This window comes from Carassius carassius, chromosome 28 (genome assembly GCF_963082965.1).
Source record: "Carassius carassius chromosome 28, fCarCar2.1, whole genome shotgun sequence".
Taxonomy (NCBI): domain Eukaryota; kingdom Metazoa; phylum Chordata; class Actinopteri; order Cypriniformes; family Cyprinidae; genus Carassius; species Carassius carassius.
In genome coordinates, this window is record NC_081782.1 from 11,398,726 (window position 1) to 11,426,572 (window position 27,847).

Sequence of the window (27,847 nt, forward strand, 5' to 3'; positions counted from 1 at the left end):
CGCCATGTCCAAGAGTCCTCGCCATCTACCATCTGGCAAACTCCATCCTCTGCCCGTCCCCAACCGCCCGTGGTCACACCTGGGAGTGGATTTCATGACCGACCTTCCTCCCTCTGACAATAACACATGTATTCTGATTGTTGTGGATAGATTTTCTAAAGCATGTCGTCTTCTTCCTCTGAAGGGTCTCCCCACTGCCATGGAAATGGCGGAACTGATGTTTAACCATGTCTTCAGGTACTTCGGCATCCCAGAGGACATAGTGTCGGATCGGGGCCCCCAATTCATCTCCCGGGTATGGAAAGCATTTCACTCCCTCCTAGGTGTGGCCATCAGCCTGTCCTCCGGCTACCACCCGCAGTCCAATGGGCAGACGGAAAGGAAGGTTCAGGAGATCGGACGCTTCCTCCGTACCTTCTGTCACGGCCACCAGAACTCCTGGAACCAATTCCTGGGGTGGGCAGAGTACGCACAGAACTCCCTCCGTCAACCCACCACCGGACTCACACCCTTCCAGTGCGTACTCGGCTACCAGCCACCCCTGTTTCCCTGGTCTGGAGAGCCCTCTGACGTTCCCGCGGTCGACTATTGGTTCCGGGAGAGCGAGAGGGTCTGGGACGCGGCCCATCACCAACTTCTACGGGCGCTCCGTAGACGCAGGACGGCAGCCGACCTTCGCCGTTCCGAGGCCCCCCAGTACCAACCCGGTCAGAAGGTCTGGCTGTCTACCCGGGACATCCGCCTGCGCCTACCCTGCCGCAAGCTTAGTCCCAGATTCATTGGCCCGTTCACTATCACTCAGCAAATCAATCCGGTCACCTACAAACTGCAACTTCCTCCTGAGTACCAGATTCACCCCACATTACATGTCTCACTCCTGAAACCTCACCATCCTTCTGTTCTTCCCTCCACAGAACCTGGCGAGACGGAAGCCCCCCTCCTCTCCTCCTAGATGACGCCGCAGCCTACTCGGTCAAGGACATCCTGGACTCCCGGCGGCGTGGTGGGCAGCTTGAGTATCTAGTGGACTGGGAAGGCTACGGTCCAGAGGAACGCTCCTGGGTCCCACGCAACGACATCTTGGACCCCTCTTTGCTGGATACCTTCCACTCAAGACACCCCAACCGACCAGCTCCCAGGGGTAGAGGACGCCCACCACGACGTCGGGGTCCCCGGTCCTCAGGAGCGGGCCCTGGGGAGGGGGGTACGGTCACAAACACGCCAGGTTCCTCCTCCACACAATCACGACGCACACCCTCACCTGAGTACTAATCACCACCACCTGATCCGCATCACCTTCATCCACCTCAGCACCACAAAAGCCACGCACTCAGTCATTGTCTGGTCACGTTCGCGACAAGATCATTCCTGTGCTAACTATTAGGACTAACTAATTCCAGAAATTCTCCCCGTCACGTCACGTGGTGGTGGACAGCCAATCACGGCTAATTTAGGTCCTTACATACATTTATGCTACAAGCTCACACGGACCCAGCCGCTTGCCAAAAAAAAAAATGGCCGCTTGGCTTTTGGAACCGATATTTAGCACCGAAAGATAAATAATTTTTCGATACTCGATGATAATTTTTCGAAAGGTTTTTGTTCGAGCCCATAAAGGCATCGAAGTTCGGTACCCAGCCCTAGAAAACGCGCCTATCATGATTAGAAAAATTTGAACGTTTTCATTAGTATTTTAAATGATTATTATTTTTTATATATATATAATCAACCGCAACAATATATAACAGTCATGTACCCACTTGGCCACAGTTAAAACAATGTAATAAAATCTTGCCCTTGTGCTAAATATTGATCTGAACTTTGCTGACGTTTGATTCTGCCAGCATCTCAGTGTCCAGAGTGTTTTCCTGGCAGAAATATATTGAATATTTCAATTTCTGTTCCTCTCACCATTTTACTCAAATTTTCAAATGTTAATGACCTAGTCAATTACGTTGTGACAAAAAACAAACTCTATGCAGTCCGGTTTCTGATTAGACCTCAAGCTTTAGCTGAATAAATTAGAACAGATGACTAATTAATGCAGAAAATAAGAGCCCTAGTCTCTGTTGACTGATTGAATCACACGCGTTATCTTCTCCGCTTATCTGAGGGACCATGGCTGACAGGCTCACGTCGCTTCTAGTTGCTCACAGACATGGCCTTTCCGTGTCTCGCCAAAGCCAGACACTCGAACACACCTCATCTGTATTCTCTACCACACAAGCTCCTGCCAAGTCGTATTTTTAACATATGCCTCTTGTAGGCACAATCTCCCTCACACGCTAATTCCCATTTAATTACTTTTCTTTCCTTTTTCTTTCTCCATTTAACCACAAAATGCCACAAGCAGGGAAAACTGAAGACACTCAAAGCTAGGAACAATATGATGACTCCACAGAGAGAACGATAGATAGAAAAGGAAGGAAAAGGACCATAATTAGGTGTTGATGCAGCGTATTCGCACAGGAGGAGGTCTGAGCTCATGATTGCTGTATTAACTTGTATATATCTGGCAGCACTGAAGGACACTGATACCAGTCTGTGACAGAGTCTGCTGTTCTGAGAACGATGTGTTTGGGGTCCAACATTAACACTTGCCAAGCGCTAAAGCAAAGTAAAAATTGGCTTTCGCAAGTAGATAAAACATTATACTCGCCAGTTGGCTAACAACATTACATGGTTTAAGATGAATGGTAAGAATTATGACCTGGCCCTTCATGGTGTTGGTTATTTAAGCTATTCAGATCTACCAAGAAATAAAAAAATATATTATAATAATAATTTTGTCTTCATTACATAATTTCCCATCTTAAGTTGGTCTCGCATTTCCTCTTTACCCAGAACTCACATTCACATACCTAATATTTTATAATACTTAAACAATATATCAAGGTGCTTGTAATTTTATTGTATTGTATTGTATTTCATTTAATTTGTTTTATTTATAAAACCTACAGTAACTCTATTTTAGGTTAAAAACCTTCAGTAACACCATCCTTACACTGGACGATAGGTGGTAAAACTAATTCACTTCTATTATAATCAAAAAAATTGTCTCCACATTAATGTGCTCAATAGTTAACAGAATAGATTATATATTTTACAGATTTTTAAATCACACTATGAGTGTACCTCAATACAAATGTTACATCAGAATCTCTAGTGGCTGACACATTTCTGTCCTGCAATGGGAGATGAATGCTGTTGATGCATCTAGCCAGAATAAATGAGCTTGTTCAGTGTTAACACTACACACCTGTTGTGATGTGTCCTCAATTTGTAGTGATATATTTGTGTGTGTGTGTTTGATAGAGCGAGAGAGATAGAGACAGAGTTTGTGTTTTGCCTTTACTGTATATTCTCTTATTTGAGAGGGTGAGTGCTTGGGTCAGATTGCTGAATGTATTTCCACTGAACATATTGCTGTCCATGTCAAATTGGACAAGAAGCTGGAATCTGTTATTTTTAACTTTCTGCACCTGGGATTTGGTACAGCCTGGTGTGTTCCCTGGCAAGCAGATGGTCAAAAATGTCTGCTCTGCTCTTCCTGAAATCACCCACTTTTCCCATGTGGCAGTGACACCAAACTCATTGTGATGTGTCTCACAGTAATGCATTGCAAGTGACAGCCTGTAACTGTTCCACAAATGTTCCGAAGCAATCAATTCAAATACCGCTTGGAACACCATAAATCTCTGATTTGGGGTGTGTTTGTATGTTTATGTCCAAGTCCAACACAATATTCAAAGCACAGTTACTATGGGTTTTTTACTTTAAATAAAAAAGAAAAGAAAAGAAAATAACGATAAAAGAACATTGCTATTGTAGTTTAAAAAAAAACATAATATAAAATTAAAACCTTATAGTATTTCCAGTATTTCTAATACATCTGCTATAATTATGAAAAAGCTTCTTGTTTTCAGGCTTGTTCCAGATTTAACAGAAACTGGGAGTATTGGTCTATTAATCCTAATTAATTATGATTCCAGATGTGTCAAGATTAAGAAGGTTTTATTTTAGTATTTTTTTTTTTTCACTAAAAACAGTATAGTTCAAAACCAAAAAATAGTAAAATATTATTACACTTTTCATGGTTTGGTTTTGTAGCATTTAGGTTACAGTTATATTATTTTCATATATTATAATAATCTATTTAGTTCATTCTTTTTAAAGGGGTGGTGGATTGCGATTTCACTTTTTTTAACATTAGTTAGTGTGTAATGTTGCTGTTTGACAATATCTGCAAAGTTGCAGCGCTGAAAGTTCAATGTAAGCGGAGATATCATCTTTTAAAATTCTGGCAGTTTAACGCCTACAAAAATGGTTTGTATGGGACTACAACGAGTTACTTCCTGTGTTCGTTATGTCACAAACCCAGATTAACCCCGCCCCTGGGAACACACAACAAAGGGGGCAAGGCCATGTTCTACTGCTTTAGAGAAGAGGAAGAGAAAACTATGAGTGCATGTAAAAATCTATTCATATATGAATCGCGATTCTGTCTTCAGGTGATTCTAATTGATGCACAAGTTTCAAAATCATATGTTCTTAAGCAGCGGTTTTTAATTTTGTTCCTCGTGTCGCCCTGCTTTGCACACGGTGTGCACCTCTCTCTCTCTCTCTCTCTCTCTCTCTCTCTCTCTCTCTCTCTCTCTCTCTCTCTCTCTCTCTCTCTCTCTCTCTCTCTCTGTCAGATCATCAGCTCAGTGCATACACTCATTTTCTCATAGCTATTAGATGTTGTATACATATATGCGCGTGCTGTTGCCTTACTGTATTACAGTTTTAATCAGGATAACACTGTATATTAAAACCTAACCAAAGCAGTGACATTTACAAATAACAGCGTATCTAAAAGTATGAGACAACAACAAACAAAAAACATACCATTAAGAGTCGTGCTTGCACAAGTTCTGTGCAATAATCTTCACTAATATCCTCTGCGTCTCAATCGGACTCAAATTGATAAGCAATATAGACGATGCCAATGTTTACAACCATAGCACATGCTGCTTGAGGTGAGGGGCGGGATGTTCAGACAAGCACTGGCGGTTTAGCCAATCACAGCACAGTGGACCAGCTAACCAATCGCATATTTCTGAGGCAGTGGTTTAAAAAAAACAGGAACTCATTGAATAATTCAAATGAGAAGGGACAGAGCAGTGTGAAATTAAGGAATAAAAAATGTGAAAAATATTTTTTTTTTAAATGAAGCATTAACACGTTAGACTGCACCCCATAAACACAATCAAGCCTAGGAAAAAAAAAAAACCATCAACCAAGTCATCTTGTTGCCCCTTTGAAAGTTTGCTGAGGTCCCCTAGTGGGCCCCAGCCCCCGGTAGAGAACCACCAGTATCGTGTGAATTTTATATACTTTTGTTAACCAGATACCATAAAAAATCAAGCAAATTGCTAAAATCTGCAAAAAGAAGAAAACAATAAGTATTATATAGCTCTATGGTATTATATAGCTCTATGATTTAAGCACTAAATCATTATGGCCTTGAATTGGCCTTTTTTGTTCATCTCATCTGCAGAAGTCAGCTTTTCTTGGAATTTACAGTTGCTGCTTGCTCAACTCATTGGTCAAACTAGTTACATTCTGTGTCCATTTTTGCATTTTTGGTTCTCTATATGATCCTTGCAACAATTCATCTATATGATTCCTAGCTCTCTTCAGTTGAGTTGTACTCTTCACTTCTCTGTCCAATCTCTTCATGAGCTCATCCAATCGCCTGCGGCCGCTGTCAACCCAAGTGTATTTTTGGCAACACTTTCATGTTTACTTCCACTTTAAATGCATATCTGCATTCTGAACAGCCTCCTCTCTCTATTGCTTTCAATCTCAATCTATTTCACTCTTTTTTTTTTCTCTCTCTCTGTTTGTCACTCTGTTCTCTTGTTGCTCTCTCATTCTCTCTCTTTCCTTGATCTCATTATTTCTCTCTCTCTCTGTCTTGTATGGCTGGTCCAAATACCATTTTTTGATCTTCGGAGAGAGGGGGCTGAACATTCTTAACATTCTGAACTGTTGCATTTTGGGGCAATAAGGATACACGACACTTTCAGAATTAATCAACTTTTAATAAACTACAGAACAGCGCGAGGCAGAAGCGGCACGCCTCATGCTGGCAGGGCTTATATGATCGGAGAACGGACACTGCACTAGTGATACAAAACGCACAGCCAGGCTTGTTAAGAGCAATACTTTTAATCTAAAACAAATTATTATTAGGGTGCGCTACTGTACGTCTTTTTTTTTTGGCTGCCATATTCACAATTATTTTCCAAGCAAATTAAGTGCAGGTTTTTATCATGTGTAAAATTGCGGATAAAACGAGCTCATTTTTTACACCAAACAATATACTACAGGCGTACTACTTGCAGAACTCTCAGTTTTCAAACTTGATGTGCTGTTGTGGTAGGCCAGTTTCAAATCTCACATCTGACACTGCCTTTGTCTTGTCCTCATGCAATTTAAAGTGCTCCCAGCTGAGATAATTTTTGTCTGGAATCATAAAGTTCACTCATGGGTGAGACATAAGCTACTTTTCCACTATCGAGCCAAATATTTTTCTTTGCTTAACCGTTCTATTCCGTGCCAATCCAGGCCAGTCAGCACGGATATGGTTTCATTGGTAAGTCAAACTGGTAGCCAGGCAACAGACTGGCGACGTCACGCACTTAACAGCACGGCTAAGCACGGTTGTCTAACGGGATGCACTGAATGTTCGGCAACCGAAATTATTCGGCCGAAAATAGCAAAATAAATAATTTCTGAATAAGTGAAAAGACTAAAGATATTGTACCGAACAATGACGTGACGCGATCAAATTGAGGGGCGTGCTAATGCAGCAAACATATCTGCAGTGTGGAAGCATTTAAAACTGTCTGAGAATGATGCAAAAATCATTGCAAGCAACAACAGCGAGAGACTGCTTAGCACTGCATCTGCATCTCATGTCTCTGATGAGAAGTGGAAGGGGTGGTTGTTGCTGGGTACTATATGATGATATGATGGCCTTAAACAATCAGTAAATAAACTGTGGAATCAATGTTTTGTTTTCTAATACAAGCACAAATTGTGCAGGCTTGTTAGCCTGTGTTCAAAATCCAAAGCAAGACAAAAATCTGCGCTGAAACAATGTTACTCTGTATTCAGGCTTCGGCCCAGTGTTTCATTTCGTTTGTCTTTGGCTTCGGCCAAGAATTTTCAGTTTTGGTGCATTTGTGTTTGGAAAGTTTGCGGATTTAATAAAAAAATATTGTAGATGTTTTTGTTGGTGAACACAAGGCAGCACTGCTGTATTTTTTGTAAAATACTTTTGTAAATATAATTTATTTAATTTATCATTTATGGGGCAAGTCATGGCCTAGTGGTTAGAGAGTATAACTCCTAACCCTAAGGTTGTGGGTTCAAATCTTGAGCAAGGCACCGAACCCCCTACTGCTCTCCGGGCCTGCAGCATAAATGGCTGCCCATTGCTACGGGTGTGTGTTAGTGTTGGGCGATATGGTCATTTTTCAAATTGTCATATCGTCAGCCCGTGAGATCGATGATACATGATATTATCGTGCATGGGTGGAGCAAGAGAGAGACTCTTTGTTCTTGTCATAGCATAACTATTTAATGTTTTAAACCACGCAGGTGTGCGCCCCATGTCGAGCTAAACACACCGCCACAGAAACAAGAATAAGATGCATTCTAACATTACTGTGGCATTAAACTCTGCTCGTTTAGAATATTGCACATATATAGGCCATTCAGATTACTTGTTAAAGTGCAATGAAATACCTTATATCTGCAGACGATTTACATCTGTTTGTGGATGGAGACTTATTCAACCGGCTCAATCCTCTTTTGCGCGCGTGCTCACGTGTGTGTGTGTGTGAAATGCATTGCTGAAGTGAGATAGCTGGGCAGGTTGATAGCCGAATTATAATAGGCCGCCTAATAAAAATAATAATAGTTATTATTATTATAATTTAATACATTAATAGGAGAATGAGCCTAATATCAGCTTGACTATCGCAGATACCTCTGACTATCATCGATACACGATTCTATCGGCACAACACTAGTGTGTGTTCATGGTTTGTGTGTGTTCATGGTATGTGTGTGCACTTTGGATGGGTTAAAATTCAGAGCACGAACTCTGAGTATGGGTCACCATACTTGGCTGTATGTCATGTCACTTTCACTTTCACTGTCACTTTTCAGTGAAACTCTGTCATATATTTAATGTCACATGAAAGTCAATAAAATGCACAGCTTACAAATGTGGGCATACAGCTTACATGTTTGTTCAAGTTTGCCTGGGAGAAATCCATGTTTTGTTAAACTATATGATTGTGGAATCAAAAGGAGGAACAGGCTCAGTCACTGAAGGAGCAGGTCTACTCATTGGTTGATTTTTATTTTTATTTTTACTTAGTTTTGCTCCTCTGATAGAAGAGAGTTTTTGGTTAGATGTTACGTATTGCTTGGAGTGGTCAAATCTTTGTCCATCTCCTTTCTTTCTCTGTCACATTCTTCACTGCCCTCTGTGGTTGTCTCTCTCTCTAATTGCTCTATCTTTCTTCCTGTCCCTTGAATCTGTATTTCTCTACAGGATGCTATAAATCTGCAGGGGTAGTGCTGGATGACTGGGCTGCTGTGGGAAATAGAGGACACGAGCTAAAGCAAGAGAGGCAGGCAACTTCAGAGCAGAGTGAATAAGAACAAACTGTCCCCATTGCAATAATAGAGAAGTGACATTCTGGACCAGAGGGTGTGAGGAATGGGAGGGGAATCAATAATCTTGTCTATAATTTTGCTCGGCACCCACCTGGTCTCAAAACAATTTAATTGTTTTGTTGTTATTGCTTTGCTTTGCCATCGCTTTCTTACCTTTTGAGACCAATTGAGGCTAAACTGTGGGCGTTCTCCGCATTCCCTGATCTGCCACTCTAGAAAAGCATTAAACTCCTGTTTCGGAATTTCATTAACACGTAAAGTTCACCATCTATCCATCATTCTGTCAGTCTGTCTGTTAATCCATCTATGGTTCTGTTGTTTCTTCTATCATTCTATTTGTCTGCCTTTGTCTGTTTGATTGTCTATCTTGTTTTTCCATCCATCCATCCATCCATCCATCCATCCATCCATCCATCCATCCATCCATCCATCCATCCATCCATCCATCCATCCATCCATCCATCCATCCATCCATCCATCCATCCATCCATCCATCCATCCATCCATCCATCCATCCATCCATCCATCCATCCATCCATCCATCCATCCATCCATCCATCCATCCATCCATCCATCCATCCATCCATCCATCCATCCATCCATCCATCCATCCATCCATCCATCTCAATTCAATTCAATTCGCTTTATTGGCATGACCAAAGCACATTTTGCATTTCCAAAGCACGCATGAGAAAAGAGAACATACAACAGTGTAAGTTGGAAGAATATAGCAATTGAAATAACATTTGAACAAGTAATTTTATTGTTATTTAATTACATTTTATTACTTTAATTATGCATATATGTGGCTCATTATGTAAGCTGAATTGGTTTGTGGCTTACAGCATCTGGAGAGGCAGTCAGACAGGTAGTAGTTAGAAAGTGGCAGTGAGCCTGATAATGCTTTGGCTGATTGGCAGTGTGTATACAGTGTAAAGCACAGGACAGAGCAGAGCTCAGTGCCCCGGCTGTTTTCCTCATGATGCGGCTATGAATGAAAGCCTTCAGCTGGAATGAGCACAGAATCTCACTATTGGTAGTTTTTTTTTTTTTTTTTTGCAGTCAGTACAGCTTCTCAATGAACGCAATTGCTCCTTGGCGACCCAATGATTTAGAAGTGAATGAATATGCCATTAAGAGAAGCAGTCTGGCCTCGGCAGTCATCGGCTTAGTCTGTTTGAAGTCATTGTAGCTTGGGGTTGTTATGACAACATCCCGGTGGTTCAAATATGTGCCGGTTCCCACGCTTGTCTCCGAAAGGATTGATTATGAATCAGTGCTGTGTTTGTTTGTACAAACTCTTGACATGCTCTTTTTTCGAATGGTGTTTTGTCACTACTGAATGATGGGATTGAAAAAACACCTGGAATTTGACGATATGTTGAATTAGTAATGTGGAAAAAGAAAACAAAAAAATCAGCCATTATCATTTATAAGTTTGCAGTTGTCAAATAGAAGAGATGTAGTTTATACAGTATGTGTCATGTTACCTTGAACAACCACCTCAGAGAGTTAAAAAATAATAATTTTCTTTCTTTTCTTTTTTTTCTTGCATTTTCCTCCTAAAAGCAGATAGACTGATAAAAGGTATTGAGAAAGGCATGGACATGAGCTCCATGCTGACTGAATGACTGGAGGCCAGCCAGAACTGGAGCGCTAGATCATGAGTGTGAGAATGAGATGGCAGAACAGAGCAGGAAGCTACAAATAGAAAAAAATAGAGCGCGAAATGGTGAAGGTGAGGTGTAATGACATTGGCTGAAGGCCAGCGGTCTTATTTGGAGATTCAGAGACACCAAAAGGCTTTTTGTTGGTTCTGTTCAATTCCTCTTGTGTGCAATTTGTTACTTGGTTTTGTTATTTTAGTATGACACCAGCCGACATCAAAATGAAGGGCTTTGTCTGATACAAATCCCAAGCTCTGTCTGTTTCCTATTGACGTGTTTTGAAATATGATGGTACCAGTATGTGTCTTTGATAATAACGCTACATTTTCTGTGTCATCTTATGAAGAAAATAAATGGAAGGTAAAATCATTAATGAAAGGGGGATGAGTGGGCTTTGTAGGATCAATAACCATTTGTGGTTCTGTTTGCTGTGCATCTGTGCAAAGTGGCTATAATCACCTTCTCTCTCTCTTTTTATATAAATCCCATCTATCCATCTAATTTTCTGACCTTAATGGGCTCAGAGAATCTGTACCGTGTAAGGAGGCAAAAATGTGTCCCACAGACTAGCATTGACGGTCTAGAGGAAGCTGAGGTAAGATGATCTTTTTGAATATTCAGTGTGCTACTGTTTCCTTTTCTATGGTATTGTGCTGTGACCTTTCCATGTTCCTTGTTCACTAGAACAAATGTCAAACGCATGTGCTGGTGTTGGTGGTTCACGGGGGAAACATACTGGACCTAGCGGGCGGAGAGCCAGGCGCCAAGAATGCAGATGTAAACACCCTGTCCTCAGTGCTGGAAAAAGTGTCTCAAGCTCATTTCCAAGCTGCAGCTCAGCATTTCGTCATCAAGCTGGTGCCATGCCCTGCCGTATGCGCTGAGGCCTTCTGCCTTGTGTCAAAGTAAGTAGCTATTACTGAAAGCCTTTTTAATGACCATGTTTTTTGGAAATGGGCCATGGTATTCTTTGAAGTTAATACCATGCATGCTAGCACCTGATATCATTACTGTTTTCATTCCAGCAGTTCTATGGCTGAATATCCTAGAATGGAATATTTTGCTCCATTGTGCATATACACTTTGAAAGAGATGCCACATAATTAGAGGCTTTGCTCTGATGCCATTGGAAAACCCTCAGGTGAAACTGGCTGAAAGCATGAAACTCGTTTTTATAGGGAAATGCTGACAGATTAAGTCACTGGGGCACTCTTGGGAGTTGGTTTTATGAACTAGCTGAGCAACTCCTTTTCAATTAAAGAACATTTGAAAAACATTTTACAAATTTATGTCCTCAAATAAGAGCCCATTGGGCCCCTGGTGCACCGCTGTTCAAAAGTTTTGGGTCAGAAGATAAAATAATGTTTTTGAAAGAAGTCTCATATGCTCACCAGGACTGCATTTTTATGATCAAAAATACAGTATGCAGTGTGTGAAATATTATTTAATGATGGTATTTATTATTTGAATATATTTTAAAATGTAATTTATTCCTGTGATGGCAAAGTTGAATTTTCAGCAGCCATAACTCTGAAACATGTCTGATTATCGGTGTTGACAACAGTTGTGCTGCTTAAAACATTTGTGAACACTGTTTTTCAGGATTCTTTGATTAATAGAAAGTTAAAAAGTACAGCTTTTTTTTAAATATAAATCTTTTTTAACATTGTACATGTTGATACGCGTTGTACATGCACACTTTGGCATTTGATCCATTTTTTTTTGAATCCTTGTAGAAAAAAAGTATTAATTTCTTGCAGAAAACAAACAAACAAAATAAAAGCTCTTTACAGACCCTACTCTTTTTAATTGTGCATTTTCACATGGAAAAGTCCTGAAGGGAATGCAGTATTTAAAAAAAAAAAAAATGTGATGTTGCAGCCCTCATTTTTACAATAGAACTTCTGTATTAAAGTTGTGAGAATCCAGTGACAATAACAATTTAGAATTATTTACAGAACAAAAAGCAAAAAAGTAGAGTCTCCATTAGAGACCATAGAGTCAGAAAGGGTCTTTCATCACATGATCACAATCTCTGCCCACTCCCATGGCACACACAGTAAAAAAATGTCAGTCATTGGGGTACCACAGAGATTAACTTGGTAAACCCTGTTCATGAGTGACATACAAACTGCATTTGCTCTTTTGCTGTGGTTTTATGGTTCAGTGGCTGTAGCTGCAGTGAGTATTATACTGACCTGAGCAAAGGACAAAGGGCTAGATACAGAAACCATGAGTCGTTATATGTCTGTCTGTCTGCATTTGTCCAGTACTGAGAGGGGGGGGATATAATAAAAGTGATATAATAAAGAACAACAGCCTACTGGGAGAGACCGAGTAATTGTTGCACGTCATAATCGTGCTCCCTGGATACTGAATACACACACACACCCTTACAATCACATAATGGGGTTTTGTTTCATCAATACGACTTCCTTTTGCTTCCCACAGGATTAATGAAGGCATAGGCGGTCAGTTTACTTGTTACTTAGACCAAGATCAGCAAGAGAGACTTTGATCTTCTGCTGAGATCTGGCAACTTTTTGAACGGGATTAAACAATTGGGTGTATCTACAAAACCTGTCCAAATCACATTTCACTCCAAAATCAAAACATCAAATTAAAAGGATGCTTTGTTGAAGTAAATATTTAAGTAATACATTTAAGCAATTATATTAATTTTTAATTTTTCATCCTTCCTACAGCCTGCTTTGTGACTTCTCATGTTTTTCTTTTATCATAGCCATTTTCAGTCGTTTTAATTTGAGTTGTTGCTGCCTTAATTATATATCATTTTATTTAAATGAAAAGTGTTTTACTGGCTCAGTTTTCTTTATTCATTGATGTTGAGGTGAAATGTGACCTGGACATGTTTTTGTGAGAATCACCCAGTTAATGTTCACTGCTCTCTCCGCCTTGACAGACATTTCAGATGTAAACAGCTCACTGCTGCGTTTAGAGACCCTTTTATAGTGCACACATCTTCTTTCAGTATAGCTGCCATGCATGTATGTTCTCATTTCCTCAGTTTAAGAGCTTTGGGAATTGTCTTTGAGACCTGTGGCCGTCCTGTCAAGTCATCACTGCTGATAATGAGTTTCCTCTTTTAATGAGATGTGCTTACAGATGTGGCTTTACAGTGTGTGTATGAAGCAGCGACTCACACACACAAGACACTCACACATGCATTACTGTTTGTGGAGAGGAAGCACACAAAAGAAAAGGAGGGGCGGAATGTTGTGGAGCTTTGTGTTTGCCACCTCCAAACAGCATTTCCAATTAGCGACTGGCAAAAAAGCTTCCACATTGATTTTCTCTCACCAAAGCACGGTGTGCAAGTCAATTCAGTACGTGATTCCTGTAGTAAAACAATTTGGGGCTCTGTCACAGCTTAGATGGGAAGAAGGTGCACACTGATTTGTCTCTCGAGGACAGTACCACCTGTGAGCTTTGGTGGTGTAAGTTTGCTTACTCTTGTGCTTTGGACCTAGACATCTTTGGCCTGAATCTTTGACTTTTTATTATGGGACCAACTAGTCTGATGACCATTTATGCTACTTTAGTTTGCTTACTTGTGTCCTACTTCAGTATCATACTGTATATATATTGCATATAGAGTTAAGCAACAGTTAGTTTTGGTTTTCCAGTTTCATTTTACTTGCACAAACTGTCAGTCTGTGCATTGAGATGGAGATTTGGCTGGCTGTTACATACTTATGTCAGAGGGTGGCGAACAAGTCACTGTCAGTGAGTCACTGATTTGCTTAATTAGCCAATTTGTTCAAAGATACTGATACATATTTATTCAGGCAAAAGTAAGTCGTTGTATCATTCCCTTAACTGACTGATTGGTCATGAATAAGTTCATAAACCATTCCCTCAATGGTAACACTTGAGTATAAGGACCAATTCTCATTATTAACATATTGGCTGTTTATTAGTACTTATGAAGCACATATTATGCATGACCATATTCTACTTCCCTAATCCTACCCAATGCCTAAATTTAAAAACTAACTTACTAACTATTAAAAAGAAGCAAATTAGGACTTTGAGGCAAAAGTCGTAGTTAATGGTTTGTTTATAGTGAGGATTTGACCTCAAAGTAAAGTGTGTCCCCCTTAACCAATTTTTTTTAAAACACTGATTCATTCATGAACCAGTGAGTCATTGAATTATTTACTCAACTGATTTGTTCAAAAATACTGATTAATTCATGATTAAATGAATCATTAAATCATTCACTTAACTGATTTGTTACATGATTATGATTCATTTAGGAACAAGTCAACAACAAGTGAGTGTCGCCTTTGTTTTGAGCTATTTTCATCGGCAGTGCAAAAACAGATAAAGCATATTGTGTCTAAAATGCAAGAACTCTAACTTTGTAAAGATCACATATTTATAGTTATGGACTTTTGTTTCTAGGATAAACTGGTGTAGGAGATAATATATAAACATTGAAAAAAATTACGCCCATTAACTTTAATACAAATTTAGAGCTGCTGTTATAAATTAATGGGATTGTTTGTGGCAGATGTTAGCTCCCTGACATCATGGAAAGGATGAGGAAATATTTACTATTTACCAATCTTATGTTGATTGAGTGATAGAAAGGCGTAGCTTTCAGATAAATATCTTTTATCTGAGCCCCGTTGGCCGTAATGGTCGGAAGAGAGATCTCATTAATGAGTGCTAATGCATCAGAAACAGAAATGAGATTGATAATGAGACGCTCCTGCAAATTAGATCTTCAAACGGATGACTTTCATACGTGCAGCAGTTTGTGAATGCTTGGTTTATTTCAGTGTGTGTTTTTGCAAGAGGTTTTTTGGCAGTCTAAAGGTGTGTTATTGATCAAAACTCCTTCCTCTTGGCCTCCTCAGCTGGAGCTAGGTTATTTTGAGACCCAACAGTCATTGCCTGAGGAGCAGGCTAGCAGGGAGTACAGGGATCTTCATTTGTTCTGAGTAGGCTTGGAAGGTTTTGTCTTTGAACAGGGGTCACTTCTGCTAGTGTGAGTCATACTAACATCTTTAATGAGGGTGGTAGAATCAATATGTTAGGATTAGGCCTAAAAAAAAAAAGTTTGGTTCCGGTTGGTTGTCAGTTGAGGTCATTGGTCGGTAGGGATTTATTTTTTTATTTTTTTTTATTTTTTTTCTCCAGTGGCAGTTTTACACACACACACACACACACGCTGATTTTAAATGTGTGTACCGGTACTTTTACGACAGTGATTCTGTATTCCCGTTTAAAGTCTGTTGTTGCCATAGACACGCAAAACGCACACACACACACAAAAAGCCTTCGCGGGAGTTTGACAGGCGATCTCATAGTAGATTAACATGGAGGATTTGAACTTGAAAAACGGAGTGTACAGACATCTTTTTGTAGTCAAACAACATTCTTTGTTATGTTCATTTATGTGGTTTATTTGATTTTGATGCTAGAAATTAACTAGAAGCAAGAGACGATCAGTTAGTTTTAACTGATGATCTAACTTACAGCGATCTGTTCGACACATTCAAGAGCCACAAAACGGTATTTATTGTTTACATTTCTTTAAAAAATGACCACATTTGAAAGGTGAAATAACCAAATGAGACTGTTTCATATTAAAAGTAAGCTGGTAATGTTAATGTCCTGTCTGTCAGCATGTTGTCAGTGCCCTCTCTGTTCCGCGATATATTGTTGACTCCCCCCTCCCCCCGTGTTTCTCTTAATGTTACGATTTCCAAACCTTAAGTTATAGCTCACTTTAGGAATTGACAGTTAAAGGGTTTTGATGCAATACTTAATGGTTTTTAACGGATTACTTAAGTGTAAAACAGCATTTAAAGGAAACTGTAATTTAATTAACGATGTGTGAAAGACTGTTCTTCCCCAGTCTCATAAAATAAATTTGGGTGGCACATAAATTGACAGGGTCGGTCGGAAACCGGAACCAAACAATTTTTTTTTTTTAGGCCTTAGTATGACATTAGATTGATGGATAAGTTCTTGTGTTATTTGCACTTGATATTCATAAGAGAGAGTTCAGACTGTGGTGTTACATGGACTAATTTCCAAAAGCAATATTTTGAAATATTACAGCTTGTAATGTTTTCTTTTTAAATCTATTTAGATGTATTCCTGTGATGGTAAGATGAGATGTTTTCAGTCTTCAGTATTACATGAACTTTCAGAAATCATTCTAATATCCTGGTTTAGTGCTTAAGAAACATTTATTATTATCAGTGTTGAAACGGTTTAATATTTTTGTGGTACTTTTTTCAGGTATATCGATTAATGAATAGAAAAATTCTAAAAGAATTCAAAAAGTACAAAAAGAAAAACTTTTATTTGAAGTAGAAGTATTAAGTAACGTTTTAAAATATCTTTACTGTCACTTTTGTTAGTGTTTGCTAGTACTAACCTAACATTTTCTTGTACAAGAGCTTAGTATTCACAGCTTAAGGGAGGGAAACTAGATGCACATCTGATCAAAATTTTATGGCAAACAAGAAAGTTCAGTGTTCATTCTCTTTCTACTTGTCTCCAAATTTCCTTGCAGCTTCCTCACTAGCTTTTTTTTCTGGTGAGATTTCTTCTTTACTCCCCTCAGGTAAAGAGTGCAGGCAGTTCAAAGATAAAGACATTTTTTGACAGACAACGGTTCTTAAGATGATTTTTCAAGCAATTTGACTTTAAATTTTCACCTAGCGAAGAAAGACGTAGACTTGCCTTCTAACTGAAGTAACCACCTGGCAACCACACAGAACACTAAATCAGTGCTAGCATCCACCTAGAACAGTAAAAACTGTTCAGAAAATTGCATAGCAACCACCCAACACAGAAAATATATTTAAAAAAAAAAATACTGCTTTTGATGTTAGCCTTGTCTAGACCTAATGGTTTCTTTCTGGCAAACGTTTTATAGATTACATGTCTCTTTTTGTAACTTAATTACTGATTATCATTGTTATTTTTCTTACTATAGCCATTTGATTTCACAAAGGACAGCCATTTCTAACAGCCAGCGAGGCTACACTTAAGAGATATGAGAACTAAAAAGTCTCAGAAAAGACTGTCATTACTCCAAAAAAAAAAGACAGGTTGTTAGACTTTGTGCCATATTCATATTAGTTAGGTAAAACAGCACCCCAGCAACAATGCCAGCTGCTAGCATGGGCCAAACATTAATTATAGACTGTAAAAAAATAATGAATCCGGTGAGGGGCCATACTGTGAGGTTTGGAGGTGCTCTTTGAACCCTCTCCTGCTGTTGAGCATGTCTAATAGGGCTGGCTCCTGGTCTGCAGGCTTGTTACTGTAATGGCGATGTCCTTCTCCAGCCAGGAGAGTTCATGTAAACATGACAGGAACTATTGTTCACACTGGGTCATAGCACATTAGCCTAGCCTTGTGAGGAGTCAAGGTAAAGATCAGCGGCCAGAATGCAGTTTGGAGGAAATGTATTCATGTTTTAGAGAAGAAAAATAGCAGTAGATTATTAACAAGAAGGAAAAAACAGGCTTTTGCCTTCCCGTGAGTAAGATGTTAATGGGACCTGCTTTTGTGTTACACAGGCAATGTCAGTGAAGACTGATTACAATGAGGTTGTGGGTTGTCATTATAATCAGAGAAGTGACTTCTCTTTGACTTCCTTCACAGGCTTCCTAGAGCTACATAGTTCCCCCATTCAAAGGGATGATAAAAGGAGCTTGACTAAATTTTCAGATCTCTAGGAGACAGATCCATTTGTTACTTGCTCATTTCCACTTGGAGGCTTCTCCTTCAACAGTCATTTATCACCAGTAGCCTGTGCCACACTTCGCCAAGCAGCAGCCTATCACAACTACACTCCTGGAAATTTAATATCTGTGGCGCCATTCAGATTTGAATTGAAAATGCCTTTTAAAGTCCAAATCAAACTTGAATTTACATTGGTTTTGTATTGAGGCAGCAAATGGGATGTGGAATCGCAGTTGAAATTTGAATGTAAAGAAGCTGAGTTCAAATCATTTGAAATTCTAACTTCTAATTGTAACTGAAGCCTTGTTTAAAAGTTCTGAAAAATATTTAACACATTGAGATTTAAATGTTTATAGTCCTTGCTGATGGATAAATGGATGGATGTACCGACCGACAGATGGATAGACAAACTATTCATTTCCCAGAATGCCTTACCTGTGTTGTGTTTGAATGCTTTTTCCTGTCATATAAGTTTAGATTCCAGTGGGAGGAGTCCATTTTGGTTCAAATTCCAGCCTATTATCAAATATTGAATTTTGCACAATAAGACCACTGAGTGATGTGTTCTCCTCAAATGGGTAAAGCTCTTGCCCTAGTCCTGGCTTGGGCTGTAAAAAGCCTGTACCCCTCCATCATCAGTACTCCCACCTCGAGCACAGCTGTCTCTCTGTCAGAGCCTTCAGGGTTCTAATCACTGTGCTTGATCGATGGCTCTGAGGTTAGCACAGATGTTCAAGGTGACAGTGTTGGGGCAGGGCAATCTTTCAGCTTTCTCTTTATTTTATTCTGTGGACTCATGCAGTGCAGCATGATAAAGCACCTCATGCTTCTCCGCAATTCTTCTTCTCACATTGCGTCATCGTCATCTCTGACCTGAGCCATGCATTTAAATTATCTCTGCTGAGAACCTTTTTGCTGTGAATTGGAAAATGGTAATCAGTTTCTTGCTGGTCTAAAATGGCAATTAGTTGGTGTGCGGTGGTCATTAGCTACTTCAAGCTGATCGTAAGTAGTTTGTCCATCAATTCTAGCTGGTCAAAGATGGTTGTTAGCTGGTTCAAGCTGGTTATTAGCCAGTCAGAACTGGTCATCTGCTGGTCTGAGCTGGTCTTTAAATGATATGAGTTTGTCTAGCTATTCTTGTTGGCCGAAGATGGACATTAGCTGGTTCAAGCTGGACATTAATTAGTGGAAACAGGTAATCAGCACTTCAGCAGTTCATTAAATGTTTTGAGCAGATCATTGGGTAGAATGAGCTAACCAGCTACCCGTTGGTTGTTCTAACTTAATGTGTTTGGGCTGGTTTTGGAACATTGTAGCTGGTCATCCATTTAATGCATTTAATCTCTTAAAGTTCAGAAGGTAGCAAAACTAAAATTTCTTGTGTCTGTTGCTTTGGCAAAGGGTCACCAGTTTGGATACTAACATGCTCTTCACTTCCACAGTCTGAACCCTTATAGCTATGACGAGAGTTGCGTGTCCAGCAGCGTAGACCATCTACCTCTGGCTGCTTTACCACTACTCGCCATAGCTGCTCCACACTACCAAGACGCCGTCGCAACCGTGATCGCTCGGGCCAACCAGGTGTACCACAGCTTTCTGCAGTCTCCAGAAGGACAGGGGTTCACGGGGCAGGTGAGTTCAGGAGCACCCAACGACCTCAAGGTGTGCTCACATTAGCAACATTTTGATTCATGCATAAAGCTTTGCTTACACAGAAGTCCCAGTCAAACCAAGCAGCTTACTTTTGATTATCGCAGCATTAAATACTTTTTCACCCTTATACAAAGTTGTTTACAAATGTCAGGTTTCAGATGTAAATAAATTCCATTTATTTTCTCCATAGTGAAACGGATAACTGATCATTAAATGGGCATTTAAAGACAGGCCTGTTGTGAGCTCCAGTATTAATTGATGGTATATGCTTTTGTCGAAGCCATGATTTTGCGGTAATTTAACTTTTTCTTTTTTTAAGAATTATGCTTAACAGTGGAATTCCTGGTGAAAAGCTACACTAGCCATAATGCTGTAAAGAAAATTCCACCAATCAGAAAGTTGAGCAAATTGCGTCAAAAACATGGAACACCCACTCCCATGAATCACAACAAATTAATTAATCAAGTCAATCTTGCTATACTCTCAACAACTTTGGAAGAATCGTGATACAACTTAAAGTCTTTATGTATAATGCATTATAAAAGGTTATTAAAAAGTGTAATGCATTACAATTATTCATGATGTGTGTTGTAATACATTAAATTGTATCTTGTCATAATTTTAACCTAATTTAAAATGCATAGTGTATGAATTGATAAGTGTTATAATTAATTAACTGTGGTTACAATTACTTGTTAGATTGTACAATGGATTATAACGTTCATTACAAGGCATATTTTATGCATTAAAGCTTCTTTTATAATGCATTATACATAAAGGCATTTAAGTGTTACCAATATTATTTTATATTTCACCATTGTTCAGTTATGTTAAATAATGTAATTCACAGTATTTTTAATGGGATTTTAGTTCTCTGCCATTATTGAAGCTGTTAACTAAACAGAGTTGTACATTTCCTTTTTTTGCTTCCAACACAACTTTGTAATGTGATTCGCCTCATAGCTGGTTGGTTTGGATCATGGCTTATTGTGCTTTACCAAAGATGTTGAGAAATAAAGATGAATGGAAAAATACCAATGGCATGGGAAAAGTAGGCAGGACCGTTGCCCTCTGTTGAACCATATACATTACTTTGTTTTCAGAACTTTCCAGTGGAATGATAAATGTGGCTGCGAGTTTAGTTTTTTTCGTAACAAATGAGATTCGGCCACACAGGCAGATGAGGGTGGTCCCAGCTTAGTATTAGGAAGGCAAACTGTTCAGAGCAACAGTGGAAAGGGTGTGTGGGTCTCTGGCAGGGAAAGTGACTCATCAGTGATGAGTCATTCAAAACAGACGAAAAGGAGGCAGTCTTTCCACTCGTCTTACTCCATAATCTCACATGATTAATCCAATAACACACTCCTGTCAATTTAGAAGGCACAATGATTTCCTGAAGTGGGGACCACAGTTTATGAGCTACGTGTCAAGTGTTGACTCTCTAGGGAGTCGGACCATTCAAATAGTGCTTAAATAACATTTAAGCCTTCTGATTTGGGAAAACAAATGGGGGGCTTTTTGTCAAAGCATAGCCTTGTAGTTCATTTACAGCATGCCACAGGCTTGTCAGTTGTTGACACAGATAATTAGCCCTGTGGATTTGTTTGTTGTGGAATGTCCATACATTAATTGAGCTCACCATAGAGTTGTTCCTCAACAGTAAACAGGAAAGCATAGAGTTGCAGCTGTGTTGTTTCTGTACGTTTAATTAAATGTGTTACTGACTGTAAGGCTGTCCTGTAGATTGAGCTGTCATTATGCAATCCTGAGATTTGCCTGACGGTGTTGATTGCATGGAAAAACGCTGCACTGATTCTGGCTGAATTAGTTTGTGTGCGTGTGTGTTTTGTACAGGTGTGTTTGTTGGGTGACTGTGTGGGAGGTGTGCTGTGTTTCGATGCTCTCTGTTTCAGCAACAGCCCGCAACACAGCAGCCGACATAACAGCACAGAGAGCTTAAAGGTACGTACAGAAACACTGAAACACACCTGATTAGGGATACACTGTTGACAATTAAAACAGATGCCATATATTACACACAATATATTCAAAATAAAAACTAGAATCCGTAATTTTTGTAATGCTACAAGTCAATTTGGCGTCACAACTTTATAAAGTGCGATATGGAAATATATGTAAAAGGTGCATATAATGAAATTTGCAATATCAGATGATACTGATATATTAAAAATATATTACATTTAACAGTGATATTACATTATTCATGCTTGTAATGATGATGATTATGGCAAAGAAGAAATATATGTACCACTTCACAATAAGATTCCATTTGTTAACATAAGTTACTACATTAGTTAACAATGAAAAATACTTCTAAAGCAATAAATATACTAATACACGATTTTAGTTAAATGTTGTATCTGTTATTATATATATATATATATATATATATATATATATATATATATATATATATATATATATATATATATATATATATATCAGTAAGTATCATAAGTATCAAATTAATCAACTGCAATTTATGGAAAGAAAAGATTAAAATGTGGTCTACACTGAAGACTTGAAACATATACTTGAGGTGAATAATAACCTTTTTAAACTTATTTTAAAAAGGTTTTTTATTACACTCTAGCAAAGGCTTATTTTACGATGATAAACCGTCATAATACAAATCTAACCCCCACAGGTTTGTAGTGAACACTAATCGAACAGAAAATAAAATTACGATATAGTGTGCTTATCATTTGGAAAAGGATGATTGCGGCGGGATTTCATGCAAAGTGCAGTGTTTACACGTGCAGTTGATTATTGACATCTCAGAGCGGTCAGTAAATGCGAGTTTGTCCTGCTTATTTTACAACTCTTCCGTATCTAGTTTAAGTTGCATTCATTTTGTTATTGCATTGATGTTACATTTGTAGCAATTTTGCACTTTGACAGTCAGTTTGAGATAATGAAGGCTAACTATATAACTATATTTTATTATTGTGTGAATTGGATAGGACACTTTTTGTTATTGAAATGACTTGGAAAAAGTCTCCTAATCAACCAGAATTCACCCTACTCTTTGAAGTCATGACTGCATTACAACATGTTGTTTTAAACCCCAAATATCTCACTTATACATAACTTCATTATATTTTACTTATAACTTTTTTAGAATTCTTCATTAACAATTATTCAGTTATTTTTAATGTTAAATGTAATAATAAAATAATAATAAAAATTGAAAGTAGTTAAAATGTAGAGATAGTCATTCTATCCACAATAACTTCATAGCTTTAACTCTGAATGTCGATAATTGTCCCAATTGTGTTTATTTTTTATCTTTTGAACCCTCTGAGACAAAGTTAATAAAGAAACATCACTGAGAGCTCATTTAAGCATTCTGAGCTATGAAAGAGCAACTTCTGGGCAAATTCCTGTGGGTTTTCCTATCACACTATTGTGATCTTCATGGAGCACAGAACAGCTGTCACATCAGTCACACCATCCAGACACTGTACTTTAGTGCTCATTTATATTATTTGCACATTTATATAAACAATGACTTTGTTCAACTGGCTTTCCACAGACTCAGGATAACCCTGAGGTCAGTACGAGTCTGAGCTCCAGCAAACGTCTTAGCAGGAGCAACATTGACTTATCTGCCCCCAGTGAGACCCGCAACAGGAAAACTCCACTCAGCCGCAAACAGAGCGACTCGTATGATGGAGAGTCCTCTGGCAGCCAGCACCACCCGTTCCTCAGCAGGTACTGCATGCTTGAAAGAGCACACACCAGAATTTTAAACTGCTTCTAGAAGTGTTTCTATTACAATATTTTCTCCTTGCAGAAACAATTTCTGAAGAGTGTCAATGTTGCTCTTGTTTTTTGAGTAGACTGACATGTTATCATTGGTGTGGTAAAAAAGAAATTTGAACAATGGCAGGGAAAATTTTCATTAGTTTTGTAATTAGTTTTAGAAAATTGCCATATTTTAATTGTTTTTGGCGCAGATAAGCATTCTTGGTGATTTTTAGGATTATCTATGCTTCTATTTAATATGCTTCTTTTATGTAATAAGTAATCAGAACAAGATGACCCAAATGTGTCCCTCTGGACTAGCCATCTGTATATGTGTCACATTTTTCCTTCAATCCTGTTTATCAATATTAGCTGTTTGATGGCATGTTGCGTCTGCCTGCAGTGCTATTAATAGTCACAGCTGCAGTCAGTGTGCGAATACTGTATGAGAGATTGAAGCAGAAGTTGCTCAATGCCACAGCAGCAAAAGACCAAATATCTGACTGTTCATCTTCTAAATGATCCTATTTAGGGTATTGATGTGTCAAGAGAGATTTCTCTGCAATATTGTTGCCGTGAGTCTCCAGCAAAGCTCTTTTATTAAAAAAGTTCCTGAATATTGCTGTATACAACAATAGCATTCAGTTACAGCTAACAATTTGTCATTGTGCATAAAATTATATATCAAATAAAGTGGGGCTAAGCTGTGTCATGTCAAGGGGTAAATTGAGTCACTGGGGAATACATAAACTGTTTCAAATAATATAATGTGAGCACAAATGAGAATAAATAAAATGTATGTTTAAATGTGTGTGCAATACATTTTCTGTTACATAAATCTTATTTTATTTGCCATATAGAAAATACATATTGATATGCAAAATGTACAAAATTTAAATAAACTTTTTTTTTTTTTTTTTTTCATATAAGTAGATTTTTTCCTATAAAAATGCTAGCTTAAGGGCACCATGATGCTGGTTTCCTATTGATGCATTGTAAGGGCTGGTAATGAAAAGGATCAATCAAGTTATCTTGTCATAGGTTTTCATATCTTGCATCTTTGTGCAGTCACTAAAGGGCTGCTGAGAGGAGTACTGGACAAAAGCACTTTTTCTCACCAAGGACCGATAGCACTGAATCTGAGGGAGTCTCATCACCTAGTTCATCCATACCCCTCAGCTCTACTACATTTCACTCCCAATCATCTGTCCCCGGGGTCCTGTAAACCCCATCCTTTTCACACACAGTCTGAGGTGAGATAGCCAGGAGCTTTTCTGTCAGCACTCTTAGCATGATGGTAATAATGATAAACAGTGTGCGAAAACAGGGCAGAGATTTGAAACGCAGTTTGAAGAGTTGTTGACAGTCCAACAGAAAGATTTGTGCTGTAAACCGTTGGGGTTGAATATGATTTTATATTAAGGCATGCACATTTTCTGATATCTGTGAAGACAGCTGTGTCTGGGTATTCTGGAAGGAATAGCTCACCAGAAATGAAAATTTGGCCATCCAGGATTCTGTAGAAAGCAATATTATGGATAGAGGACTTGTATTTTAACCAGAAGCAACAGTTTAAATGTAAAAAATGCACATCTTGATGGGTTTGTTTCTTACAAACATGCTGCTTTTTGCTTCTCAAGACAGAATTTGATGAATTTGTTTGGATCACTTGCGGATTATTGTGATGTTTTTATCAGCTGTTTGGACTCTTATTCTGACGGCACCCATTCACTGCAGAGGATCAATTGGTGAGCAAATAATGTAATGCGGAATTTCTCCAAATTATTCTGATTAAGAAACGCATGTATCTGCGTCTTGAATGGAATGAGGGAAATTCACAGAAAACATTTGTGAGGACTGTTGCTTTCAATAACTCCCAAAATACCAAAGGCAACAACAACATGGCCTACTGTAAGTTTATAAGTAAATGTCTTCTGTTTGTGTTTGTGTGTATTCAGTCTGATACAGGATGGAACAGACCTGAGACCGAACAGCAGCACCAGTTTAATGTTGAATCCAGGTCGCTTTGACTTTGAGGTGTCGGATTGTTTTCTTCTGGGTTGTCCTCTTGGATTGGTGCTAGCAATGAGACGCACTGTGCTTCCAGATGTCCAGGGTTGGTGTGGAAATTCTCCAATTAATGTTTAGGGCTCATTCTCCTCTGAATACATCCTGTTATGTTTTCTTCCTCCTCTATCATATTCACAATTAATGTTGACAGATTTATCTTTTGTATTTATCCTGCAGTGTCTCAGCTCCGGCCTGCATGTTCACAGATCTTCAACCTGTTTTACCCCTCTGACCCGTCGGCCTCTAGACTCGAGCCGTTGCTGCACTCCCAGTTCCACAAACTGCCTACGTTCCCTGTGCCCCGCTACCAGCGTTATCCTCTGGGTGACGGTCGTTCCAACCTTGTCGGTGAGTGAGATATCCTGTCGAGAATCAATTATACTGTACGCCGCTAAACCACATGCACAAATAAAGTGCAGTATTTATACTCATTTGTTTCTTTTGTTATGATTCATAATTGCTTTATCACAGTAATGCGCTTATCTTGGGTTGCCAAATTGTCTCTGTGTGCTATTTTGAGGAATTATTCTGGTTTGGCTGTTAACAAGGTGTTCTGGGGAAGAAACTACACTGGATTTTTCTCAACCTCCTCCTTTCCTAGTCAGACAACTGCTTACCTGAGCAATACTGTGCCCCCCTTTTGTCCCCCTTACATTCTTTTACTCCCTGTCAGATTCCCTGGAGTTTTACCAAGTTCTGCAGGCTGGTGTCTCGCTCTGTAATGAGGTCCTGATTTATTTAGAGCATATTTTATCCTGCTTTGCAGACATATTTAACTTACTTGTCATCCATTTTAGGCTTGTTCTATATTCTAGGCTAGGCTTAGAACTAGGACAAATATTATTGAGCTAATGATGTATCCTTAAGAAACATTCTAATGACAGAAATAACGAATCTTGTTTAGTAAAACACTAAAGTGTTTTAGTATTTCTTAATATTTTGAATTAGCTTTTAATTTTAGTTTTAGTTTAAGATTTAGTCATTTGATTGTTTCTTTCTAGTTTGCTTATATTGATTTTTCAGCTTTAATTTGAGTATTTTAAAGCAATTTCAGTCGTTTAGTGCTTGTATTCAAGTTTGAGGTGGCAGTGGATCAGTGGTTCATGTAGGTTGTCTACAAACCGGAAGGTTGGTGGTTCAATCCCCGGCTCCACCTGACCAAGTGTCGAGGTGTCCTTGAGCAAGACACCTAACCCCAGCTGCTCCCGACGAGCTGGATGGCGCCTTGAATGGCTGACACCGCAGTCGGTGTGTGAATGAGTGTGTGAATGGGTGAATGTGAGGCAACTTGTAAAGTGCTTTGGATGGCCATGTAGTCTGTTGAAAGCGCTATATAAATGCAGTCCATTTACCATTTACCATTACCATTTCCATCTAGTACACAAACACACTAAATATTTTTCAATGTCATTTCAACAAACCGACTTTTTAGAAGATCAAAAGATGAAAATTTATTCAAAACAAACTGAAATAATGAATAGTAAACACATTTGAAAATGCTTAAGAATGATATTCTCAAGGAACATAACTCCACTCTAAATATGATGTGTAAATGAGCTGTTTTTAAGATCATTTGACAGGAAAGCAAATGCATAAAGTATTAACTGTGGAACCTTTACAACCCTTATCAATACAATGCAACAGAGACAGGCATCAGCCATTGAGAGGAAACAGTCTGTCTCACAGGAAATCTGACACTGACTTTTAATTATATCAAGTCTCACTCTGCTGATCATAGGCGAAGAATGTCACAATATTTGTTAGATACCGAGGCGTGGATGTGACTAATTTAATGCATGCGCACACACACCACACACACATGCTCTGTTTTTAATGCAGTACTTAATAATTGCCATCCTAATGGAGTATCTCTGGAGTAGTCTCCCATGTGTAGGGTTCTTTCATTATGAATCATTACTGATTTACTCAGTGGGCCTTTAATGTGAGAAATGTATCTGATATCCATCTGTTTTCATGTTTATGCTGTTCCTGTGCACTTGGATTGATTCATTTCATTTGGCGGATGACTGAAAATCCGGAGCCATTCATTTCAAGTAGCTGGAAACTGGGGACAGCGATCACAAATCCATATGTGAAGCGACATCATAGAGTTCCTTTTCTCATTACGCTGAAGAGCAGCCTGATTCTTTCCACTGAACTCTGTTTTTCTTTCATCTCCGCATTCCCTTCAGCCCCTCATGCCCAGA

General features: G+C 38.8%; 1 protein-coding gene across 1 annotated transcript in view; it reads left to right on the forward strand.

Moving 5' to 3' along the window:
- pitpnm3 (PITPNM family member 3) overlaps nt 1–27,847 on the forward strand; it is an 81,599-nt gene that overhangs the window by 34,295 nt on the left and 19,457 nt on the right. Inside the window, exons 4-10 of the mRNA XM_059514308.1 lie at nt 10,934–11,004; nt 11,094–11,314; nt 19,592–19,781; nt 21,657–21,764; nt 23,359–23,537; nt 25,529–25,686; nt 25,818–25,988. Coding sequence (XP_059370291.1) covers nt 10,934–11,004; nt 11,094–11,314; nt 19,592–19,781; nt 21,657–21,764; nt 23,359–23,537; nt 25,529–25,686; nt 25,818–25,988 — 1,098 coding nt within the window. The remainder of the gene's footprint in view (nt 1–10,933; nt 11,005–11,093; nt 11,315–19,591; nt 19,782–21,656; nt 21,765–23,358; nt 23,538–25,528; nt 25,687–25,817; nt 25,989–27,847) is intronic.